General features: G+C 41.5%; 1 protein-coding gene across 3 annotated transcripts in view; it reads left to right on the plus strand.

The window, feature by feature from the left end:
- The window catches only part of SSUH2 (ssu-2 homolog (C. elegans)), a 39,965-nt gene that overhangs the window by 19,669 nt on the left and 9,339 nt on the right, over positions 1–10,957 (plus strand). For all 3 annotated transcript variants that reach the window (XM_019536591.1, XM_019536589.1, XM_019536590.1), the window contains exons 7-11: positions 484–546; positions 1,554–1,639; positions 5,277–5,369; positions 6,827–6,932; positions 10,097–10,204. In XM_019536591.1, the coding sequence (XP_019392136.1) occupies positions 484–546; positions 1,554–1,639; positions 5,277–5,369; positions 6,827–6,932; positions 10,097–10,204 (456 nt within the window). The remainder of the gene's footprint in view (positions 1–483; positions 547–1,553; positions 1,640–5,276; positions 5,370–6,826; positions 6,933–10,096; positions 10,205–10,957) is intronic.

The raw sequence follows: 10,957 nt of genomic DNA on the forward strand, positions 1-10,957 counted from the left end.
CAAATCGGTGCAATTGAATTATTTCTAATCTTCTTTTCTTTTGCTACTTTAATTTATTTTTTGCTCCAATATTTATTAAAGAAAAAAAATCAGCATTTCTTCTTTCTTTTTTCTATTTCATCTTGACAAAAATTGGCAGAACATTTTCCCATCTTTAAAAAAAAATATATTATTCATAATAGAATTTGTCCACAGAGAGGCAGAAAGCTATAGTTAGTTGAATCAGGTAAAATTTTAAATAAACTATAATAAAAAAGAATCTCAGAATATTTCTCCTCCTCTTCTTCTTTTTGCTGTATTCTTTTTTATAACATAATTTATTATTGATATTTTTTGAATGGTCTGTTATGGACTTTTTCACTATATTTGATAGTATTCTATTGAGATTAAGCTATTGTCTCTAAAGTTTGATGTAAAATGATTGCATGTTCCTATCTTGATGGTCCCTGGTAGCTTTATATATGCACATCATTCTGATTTCAGGCATGCCACAAATGTCATGGTCATGGTAGATACAAATGCAGCGGGTGCCAGGGTGCAGGCTGGGTGAGTAGCAGTTATGGCTTCTTCAAGACAGCATCTCCTCCTCTCCTACCATGCTCTCCTACTTCTACCACTATCTCTTAATTCCTTTAGTTCGAGGTTTCTTTCACAAGTAATGTAGTGCTATTTGACTTACTATATCCAGAATTTGGGATGGGTATGAGGACAGATATAAAAGATAGCCTTGTTTTATTCCTAACCCCTACAGTCCAAGGCCCCAAAACTGCATTCTTGTTCATTCCAAATTCCCATCAGGAGCTCCATATATTTAGAATCTGCGTGGCAAACTTTGAATGAAAAGAAGCCTATCTGGAAATCCAGCGATGGTGGATAGAGATATATTACACTGAGAACACTTCCCCTGTGTAGTTGTTACACTGGGTGAGTGTAAAAGCAGTAGTTCTTTTTTCAGTTTGGTTCTTTGTTTCTGTGTCTAGATGCACAGAAGAGCAAATGACTCGATCTATTCTGACCTATTCAGATTCCAAACCCAGCAAAGTAGGAGTTTTACTTCGTGTAAGAGGAATCTTACTGAGTTGCTCCCCCTTGTGAATTTGGCCTTTTTTTTATATGCTTCCCCTCCACAAACGTTTGCAGGAGCACTCAGAAGAGTTACCATTGTTGCACAGCTAAAGCAATTGTTTAGTTGCATCTATTCTGATTAAACACAGGTACATCTGCAAAGTAGTTTACTAGTCATTACTTACATGCACAACTTGCACCTATGTAACATTCATTTAATCTCGGAACACTTGCCCACTTATTTCAGGGGGGAATTTTATCAAGACATCTATAACAGCCTCTTTCATATGAATGACACTCAAGCTAGCCTCCATTCTGTTATTGTGCAAAGGACATACTTAACATAATTTTTTTTGCAGAACCTGACAGAGCAGGGCTATGTTTAGAAAGCATAACAAGACTTTACATGTGAAGTCTCGTTTGCATAGATCTGAAACACTGTTGACCTTAGGAACAGGAGGCATATTTTATATCTCTGGTATTTTTAGATGAGGTGCGTTTCTTGCAGTGGAACACGACAGAGGAGAAAGCAGCAAAGGAGGTGTCAGATGTGTTCAGGGACTGGCCGGAAAAGGTAAAATGGGCCCAAAGGGGGATCCAGGGTGGGTGTGGTGGCACGGTTGCACCCCCTTTGGGACCATGCTATGGGAGCAGCAGCTGCTGATGTGTTTCTCAGTCCCCAACGCAGGTAAGGTCCCCCCACTTCCCTTTTTTCCATGCTAAGAGGCAACTCCCCTGCCCTTCTGTTTGCTAGCTCCCTGCCTGCTACTGCTACTGTCCCTGGATGACCCGGGGATAGTGGGGATCTCCAGAAACGCTTGTGTCCTGCTCTGGCTGTAACTGCAGGAAGCAGATCCCGAGACAGTCAGGCACTGTGGCAGTGGTGGTGATGGGTGGTTTCCCCGTCTTTGCCGGATCCCCCCAAGTGTTTCCCACCAGCCCAGAAGCAGGGCTGTGACTGTCACTGCCCCTGAGCCTGGATTCACTCACAGTACTGATGGAGCCCACTGGAGTGGCTCTGGAGCTCCCCTCCATGCAGCCTCTAAGGTCAGCCAGGGACAGCAGCAGTGGAGGGGGAGGCAGGTGGGGACAAGAGGGAAATACAGGTACTGCTGAGCAGTTAGGGGGGAAGGGAGTGGGTGATGACAGCAGGGGGAGACAGGATCTTACCTGATTCAGGGACTTAAAAAGAGCCCCTAGCTGCTGCTCCCATGGCATGGCCTACCTGCCTGGGGGGTGGGGCAGGGAGGAGGAGGCTGGGAGCAAGGGAGCAACCACTCCTGTAGTGCTGTCTGTTCTCCTTCATCTCCCTTCCCAAAAAGTTATCTGCCTATTGATGGACCTATCTGTGTTTTACAACCATTGCTCCATAGGCATTGTTTTGCTAGAATAATTGCACCCAGTGAAGGAGAACAGCAACACCTGAACATTTTCCGTTGTATGCACAACTGCAGATGCTCAAGTGGAATAAGTTGAAATGCTGCCACTGGAATCAGTAGAACTGTGCCAATTTTCACTGGCTGATGATCCATCTCTGTATTTTTAGGCTATGTTTGAAGCACATTAGTAGCACAAAGTTGGGAAGCTTGCACTGGGTATAGGTATGAATAGGGGTCTACCCAACTTGAGGTGGTGGTCGGCCAATTTCATTGGCTTATTGTGGCTGAAGCCCCCCACACCTCCAATTGGTCAAGGGTCCACAGTGACCCTGCCCCCCTTCTGCTGATTGATGGGTAGGGCTGTCTAGTATATGGCCCTGACTCTCACCACTGACTGGCTGAAAAGGCTGTCTGTTGTGCAACCCCAACCCTCACTGGTGATTGGTGGAGAGGGGCAGGGCCACATGACAGGTAGGAAACTCAGCCCATCTCGCCTGCTCGCTTTCATACAAGCAGTCCCATTCATGTTGGGGTGTGCAGTTGGGAGGACTGCTGGGTCCCACTGGGGAGCCAGGATTTTATTTTTAAGTCTTTTTTTCCTACCCCTATGCATTTCATGGAGATTGCCTGATTTCATGATTTCTGTGAGTTAGTCCTTATGTATAAGGCCCAGACCTACATGAACATTCCTGCTGAAGCCTGTAGCTGTCTTGTGTGGCTACAGCTGATGTAGGACAAGGCCTAAAGGATTTTATTTTCCAAGGCTTACAGTGACATGAAGATCACTTAAAAAGAAAAATCAAATCCAGTTTTATTTTCCCTCTCCCACCACAGGTAAAGAATATGTAGCAGAGTCAGGATAAGCTGGGAGTTGATTTTTTTAACTGCCTGGGAACCCATGTACAATTCAGGGAATAGTAATAATAAAAATGCTCAAATATCAGATGTACTATACTTCCGCTGTATTGCAAACCTCAAGAGTCCAGATAGTTTGCATCAGCCAGGCTTTCAAAACTCATTATATGCATGTGAAAATGAATGGGATTTATTAAAAATAATACTCTCTTTTGAAGGGGGGAGGGACTTTTTTGTGATTAAAATGCCATTACATTATCTGGATTTTCTCTGTAACCATAGACAGTTAATTTACCAATGAAAACAAAGATTCTCACTACTCCAAGACCTGAAGCTTTAAGACAGATGACAAATATTTTACAATTTATAATATAGGTATGAGATTAGGTGACCCTATCAACAAGTTTTAAGCCCTCTATTTTTTTTTAAAAAGGAAGAGAGTGGTGGCTAACATCCATAATAGGTGGGGGAACCTTCTGGATCTGATCCAAAACCCCTTGTAGTTGGTGGAAACTTTTTGACCAAACTTGGGTTTTGCTTCAGGTCTTATCTGTCTACAGACCATTTGTTCAGCTTTTAAAGCAAGTGCAGCCTGGAGAATTACTGATCCATTGTGGTTTGTTTTGTTTTGTTCTTTTCACAGGTAAAACTTAGTGTGCTTAAAATGATCTTTAATTGACCCAAAAAAACTTGTGTTCTAAAACTATGTTGTTTATGTGGATCCATTAAGTTTAAAACAACAGAGATGGTATTGTGCATTATCAGGGCAATAATTTTAAAGCATAGATCCACTGGGGCTAATGATGGCTTGAAGAGCTTTAATGAATCAATTGTTAACTGCTGCTAATCTGGTTGTGTTGATGCAATCAAACTGTAATCTGTTGGAGGCAGAGATAACAGTGTCTTGAAAGTGACACTCAGCCTGCTATAGTTGTAGAGGGAAATTGTTATTATCCTTAATTACATGCACAAATACATTCTTTGACTAATTCTGCATTTACAAATAGTCTTTGTTCTGGCATTAGTTATACAGTTTATCCAACAAATATGGTGCATCCCTTGAATCAGGGAGTAATGAATGAGGCAGCATACTCAACGCACAGAATTTTGTTAACCCCTTTAGTGGCTTGCAAAAATGCATTCGAAAAGAAACGCACCAAAACAGCAGCTCTAAAAATGCGTTAAGAGCTAGGGCTGCCGGCCCTTAGGTGTTTAACTGTAACCACTTGAGGCAGAAGGCAGGGAAGAATGGAACCTTAGAAACTAACTGGTTCAGAGTGATGTCAATTTTTGTAGGCAACAGCCTTCTTCACAGGGTTGCCAGCTGTCTAAATTTATGGACAGTTGGTAAAACGTCAGGCTAAAACTGCCTGTCTGTAAAGACCATAGATAAATTTAAGTCCTCCATAAAAACAGTCAGGCTTTGGCTGTTTTGTGAAGCTCCCTCTTGGAGAGAAGCTGGGCAGCCAGAGCTCAGCTGAAGCACAGACAGAGCAGAGTGTTGCCACCAAGAGGCAGTACAGTACCCTGTGGGAAGCTTTTTCTCAGTGGACTGTAGACCCCTGTAGGTCCCTCCCCCTCTAGTTATGTGCTGCTGCTGCTTCCCATCTTATAATACTGCTGCGTGGCAGACAGGTTTTTTCAGTGGTCTGTGCTGGGATTAGGGAAGTGGGACTAGTGGGGGTAAAGTTTAGGGGTTGCTGGGTAGAGCAGCGTGGTATGGAGTAAAGCTGGGGGTGCAGAGTGAGAAGGACCTCAGGGTATAAATCCATTGCTGCAAATGCCAACTCGAGACAATTTTTTTACTGACAGTAAAAATGTGTGCCAGTAAAAAGTTTGTCTGTCAGTGAAAAAAAAAAAAGAAAAGAAGAATGCCTGGGATTACTACTTTACCTAAGGCTATCAAAGAACTAGCAATAGCAGTTCTGAATAAAAAGGAATTTAACCATTTCAATTCTTGATGCCTTCCTTCAAAAGGTGTATCACTTGTTCTGGGCGTGGCAATAAAACCTGTATGACATGCCAAGGAGAGAAAAAGCTCTTGCATTTCAAACAGCTGATAATAACCTGGTAAGTGGAATGGCTAAAACTTAGTAGGTTTTTGAATTTATAGTTTGCTTGACAGCAATGTCTTGAGTCCCATGCAATATTAGGGCCCTGCTGTTGAAGAAGAACAAATAATGACAAATAAAGGACAAATGCATTCCTATTTTTTGGACAGAGAATAAAAATACTGAAAATCACTGAAGTTAGTGAGAATTTTCCCATTTAGTTTATTGGGAGCTTGATTGCAGCCAGAAATTGAATGCAGGGCTTGGAATCCCTGTCCAGTACTTGACTCAAATGACTATCCTACCTTGCCTGTAATCAAAACCATCTAGTGGTTAAAATATCTATATTGTGCAGAGACTGCAATGAATTAGCTTGCCTGAGCTAATGTTAGGTTCAGAGTCAGAGCAGAATGGATAACGTTAGCACTTTTAATTTGATTGCTTCAGTGCCAGATTTGACATCTGAGTCTAGTGACTAAACTCCATTTGCCAGGTTTTAAACTACATGGGAACGCTGGTTTTCCTATGTTGTTGCTCTAGGATTAATTCTTCCAATTTGGGAGCTCTCGTGCCAGAACTAACAGATGGGTCTCAAAGCATCTCAGATAGTGAGGGTTAGTTAAAAACCATACATCCTAAATAGCTCCCCAACTTCTGGCTGATGGCACCAATGCCATTGTTTTTCAAACTTTTTTTTCCAAAAAAACCCCAACAAACCAGTTCATCCTTATAACCATGTTTAACTCAAAAATACCCACCAGCCATCCCAGTGGTAGACCAGGAGAGATGCTGTTTGTGGTTTTATGATATGCATCCAAGCCCGCTAAGGGAATGAAGCAGTGCCACATATTCATTTGGCACAAGATACAACACAGCCAACAGATGGAAACAAATTTGGATCATGCTACCCTTCTGGATCAGAGCAGTGATCCTGAGATGAAAAACTCTGTATCTCATTACTAAATCCTCCACACATGTCATCCCTCAGGCAATTTAGTGACATAGTAGGGCATGTTATCCCACTGTATGTCTCTAAATATATACAGTATCTTTCCTAGAATGGCATGGCTACCTTTTGAGGTCATTCTCATTTAATAACTATGCCTGTATCCTGCAAAGTACAGAACATCATAATTCATTACTGTAGAAGTTACAGCTTCTGAAAGAAGATACATGGCTTCACCTGCAGTAAAGAGTTAATACATGTATAAATTATTTTGAAGGCTGTAAGGGTTATTGATGACCATGAAGTTCCCTAATTTTAGAACCATTTATGCAACAGTCATCTGTGTGATAAAAACATACAAGTTTGTTAAAGAAAAAAAAAAGATGGTGTTGCCAGAGAGTACTAAACGTTATGAAGAATTAATATTGCCCTCTGAAAGCAGGACAAATTAAAGCCTTCTTCATATGTTTAAAAAAAGGTTCAGTGTCCTAAAAATAACCTTTGATGCTTTCCCCCTCCCCCTCCCATAGGAAGAACAATGTGTTTGAATTTGTTTCGGAGCATCAACTGGACTTTCCAGGAGAGCTGCTGAGTAAGGTCAATGGAGAGAACGTATTTAAAGATGAAAATGTTCTGGTAAGTGTAAAACTTAGGGCAGGAAGAAATTTGGGATTTTCCCCACCTTACACTCATTTCCAGACTTTGTCCCTCTTTGCCAAAGATGTGTTGAAGATCTTTTCCTTATGAAATGGATAGAAGGGCAGGTAGAACTTACTATAGCAGCCCAACTGCTGCTGTATGTGCATATGGCCATTGGCCATAAACATGCATTCATTCCTACTGATGGAAATTTCTGAGAAGAGTTTGTGGGAGAGGGAGCAGTAGAAGCATAATGCCTGTACATGGCCATTGCTACATGACAGCAATATAACTATTATGCCATGGGTTCATATTTATGGGACATAGAGCTCTTGCTGTTTTCACAAGTTTTTGCTAATAGGAAAAAGGAACATACAAACTTCCACACCTTGAAGAAACCAGCCAAGACATGTTCTACCTGCATTCCTAAAATATCTGGGAGAAGGAAAGCTAACCAAGTTATATACACAGGCTGGGAATAGAGATACCTTGAGTAACACAACACTGGTTTCTGATCACAAGTCTGTCAGCTTGAAAATGTATTACACAAAATAATTGAACCAATGCAGGACATGGGCTATATGTGATGAAGTACACATTTGTGCGGCAGTACGTTTCCTTCCCAGTGGGAAAATTTGGCCTGCTTTTCTGGCTGACAAAAAATGCAATTAGCCAACACAGTGACAAAGTAAATGTTCAGTCATATCAGGTCACAGATGGCTGAATTCATTGGACTAACCCATATCAAAGCTAGGGAGATATCTTTTTTCTCTCCACTAATTATTATCCTCTCCTCAAAGTATTTAACCAGCTCCCTTTGGTTCGACTGCTCACGCACAAAATGGCTAAGTCTACAGTGACCAAAGTCACTGTAACCATCTTTTTACTCTGACTTTGTACAGTGCACACAACAAGAGGTCCTAGTTCATGACTAGGGCCCCAAAGCATTATCACAATAGAAATACTAAATACTAATACAACCACAGATGGATTCATGTTCTTTCAGAAAGCCCGTTCCACCTACAACAACTCGTCTGGCTAGCGTTGGACATACTGGAAAGCAGCAGTCATTGTCATTGTCATTATATAACAATACAAAAAAAGGCTTTCTAACATGGTCAACCATTGTTTTACAACACTTTTGGGGTAACCCTTTTCCTTTCTTCTTTTTCTATTTTTAAAAGTTTTTTAAGACAAGAAATGTGCTACATTTGGTGTGCGTTTGGCACTGGGCGCATCATGTGGGCACCATGAGAACTGAGAGCTATATAAGAATACCTCTGAACTGGGTTACCTAACTGTATGGACATGCTCTCATCCTGTTCATGATCAGAGTGGAGGAGCAATATATTTATCTACAAAAGGGAACGAGGATTGTTTGCACTTTAAATAACCAAAGAAGGAAACTCCTTTTCTTTGAATGGAAAACCATTTGAGCCCTGGGCAACTTGAAGTTTTTTGGTCGTCTTGGGGAATCTACAGTGATAGATCCCCCCTAGCAAACTGCTAGGCAGGTGTTTGCCATTTCCTGTTCAGTTCCTGCGCCACTGGCCACATGGTTTACAGGAGGACTCTTTTGTGTTGTATTTTAAAACATACTTCAAAAAGGCCTGAAATGTTTTGTTGTGTTTCCTGCACAATCAGTTCCATATTAATGTTAAATTTTGATCTTGATTCTTTTTTAAAGGTAACAGCCAGCACCACACACCATTAATTGTTTATACATTACCTGTGTGGTCTTTAATATTGCTTGCTCTTTGCAGTACAGCCACAAAGCCATTGCACTAGGGACCGTACAAACATAAACAGCACAGCAAAGCCTCTTCCCTATTGCAAAGAGCTTAACATCTAACTAACCCTCTTATGTCAAGATTGAAGTTGAGATTCTGCCACTGGGATTTAGCTGCATCTTTTGTTTAGGGATATAGAAGCCAGCAGAGGGGGCATTTAATACCCCCAGAAGTGTATTGTTCAATGGAGACCCAGGAATATAAAAAAAATACAAGGCTTGTAGTAAGAATCAAATCTTACCACAAAAACCCTCCTAAAGATTTACAGTTGGCACACTGACCACATTAGTGATCATCCTTTCACACCCAAAGAACCAACACATTTTCCATAAATTTTCCCACACTGAGTAGAAAAGAAAAGGCTTTCCAAAGAAGTTTTTTAAGTCAACAGGGTTATGTTCTTTTGAATCAAAGTGGACTCGGTAGTGGAATTCGCCCAACATAACACAGTTGAATCTAGGGCTGTCACATGGGGAACACTGATTACTTTCAGTCACTGTGAGTCTGTATGTCAGCCTCTAAATAGGAGGATGACGTCTGGATATGCTCTCTTTTCCTGACATATTTGCACTTTAATACCTGTGATGTTATGATAAAATTGGTATAAATCAAGATGCATGATTTCATCAGTAAAGCTAACCATGCTTCATCATGCATTAGCAGGTGCATCGCAAACAGGTCTAGGGAGGTGATACTTCCCCTCTGTGTGGCACTGGTGAGGCCCAGCTGGACCACTGCATCCAGTTTTGGAAGCCATACTTCAAAATGGATGTGGATAACCTTGAGAGGGTCCAGAGAATGGCCACTCATATGGTTAGGGGCTTGCAGATGAGGCCTACGAGGAAAGATTTAGGGACCTGAATCTCTTCCATTTCAGCAAGAGAAGGCTGAGAGGTAGTCCTTGTGGCTGTCTACAAATTCATCGGGGGGAGGGAGGGGGAGAAGGCAGCAAGGCATAGGGGATACTCTGTTTACCAAGGCACCCCTTGGAGTAACTAGAAATAATGGCCACAAACTGATGGAGAGCAGATTCAGGTTAGACATCAGGAAGAACATTTTCACAGTAAGGGTTGCCAGAATCTGGAATGGGCTTCCAAGGGAGGTGGTGCTCTTTTCTGCCTTAGGGGTCTTTAAGAGGAGACTGGACAAGCACCTGGTCATCTGACCCTAGTGCTCTTTCCTGCCAGAGTCAGAGGGTCGGACTTGATGATCTGTTGAGGTCCCTTCCAGCCCTAACATCTGTGAATCTATGACCTAAACACATTCAATACCCTTTCATTATGTTGTAGCTAGCATATCGTTTTACCATCATACACAAAGTAGTTTGTCACAAGCACTTTGGATTTCTAACCCACTTTTTCTAAATTGCAGGTGTATCCCATTATTGACTTCCCCAAGCCTGAGATCTCTCTAGCTTCACAGAGAGCTATCGCAGAACATAATGCAGCATTTACAGCATCATCACGCATTCTGCAGCAGGTAAGAAGGACGCCATAGGATGAATCTGTTGGTATTAATTGTAACTCACAGAAAGCAAGCATTAAGTAGCTGAGGCTTGATGGAGCACGTGCTAAAGGACAATGGGAGTCAGTGAATAAGTTTCTTGGCATGATCCCACATTGTAGGCTACACTTTAAGGATGGAGGACGGTATCCTGGGATGGAAAAACACTGAAAAGAATATAGGTATACATGTAAATAGTTAGTTACACGAATATCTACTGACATTCTCAGCAAACAGGATGGCGTGTTATTCTTGGAGATCTAGATAAGGAGAATATTAAGAAAGGAGGGAGTGTTACCTATTTAAAATGGCTTGAAGAGAACCATGATTGGAATACTGTGTCCAGTTCTGGTGCTCACACCCCAGAAAAAGGATTGTAAAATGAGAAAGCGTTCAGAAAATGACACAAGAATGATTCAAGGTCTGGAAAATGCATATTGTTAGAAGTTTCAGCTACTAGTTTATCCAGAAAAGTGAAGCAGTGAATTGATCGTATTCTACAAGTATTGACCCAAGAGAAAAAATCTGATAGTTAATGGCTCTTTAATCAAACAGAAAAAAGCCTCTGCCCTGATTGCAAAAGTTGCTCGTTATGTCTCTGGGGACGGCAAATGAGAAGAATAGGCTTATCCACTGAATCACCTATAGAGACCTAGAAAATACTGGCCTTTAGGCATTATCCTCTCACTCTAATTCCTTTGCAAGTAGAGGGAATGCACATACCATCCC

The sequence above is a fragment of the Crocodylus porosus genome, unplaced genomic scaffold, assembly GCF_001723895.1.
Source record: "Crocodylus porosus isolate Cpor-Errol unplaced genomic scaffold, CroPor_comp1, whole genome shotgun sequence".
Lineage (NCBI taxonomy): Eukaryota > Metazoa > Chordata > Crocodylia > Crocodylidae > Crocodylus > Crocodylus porosus.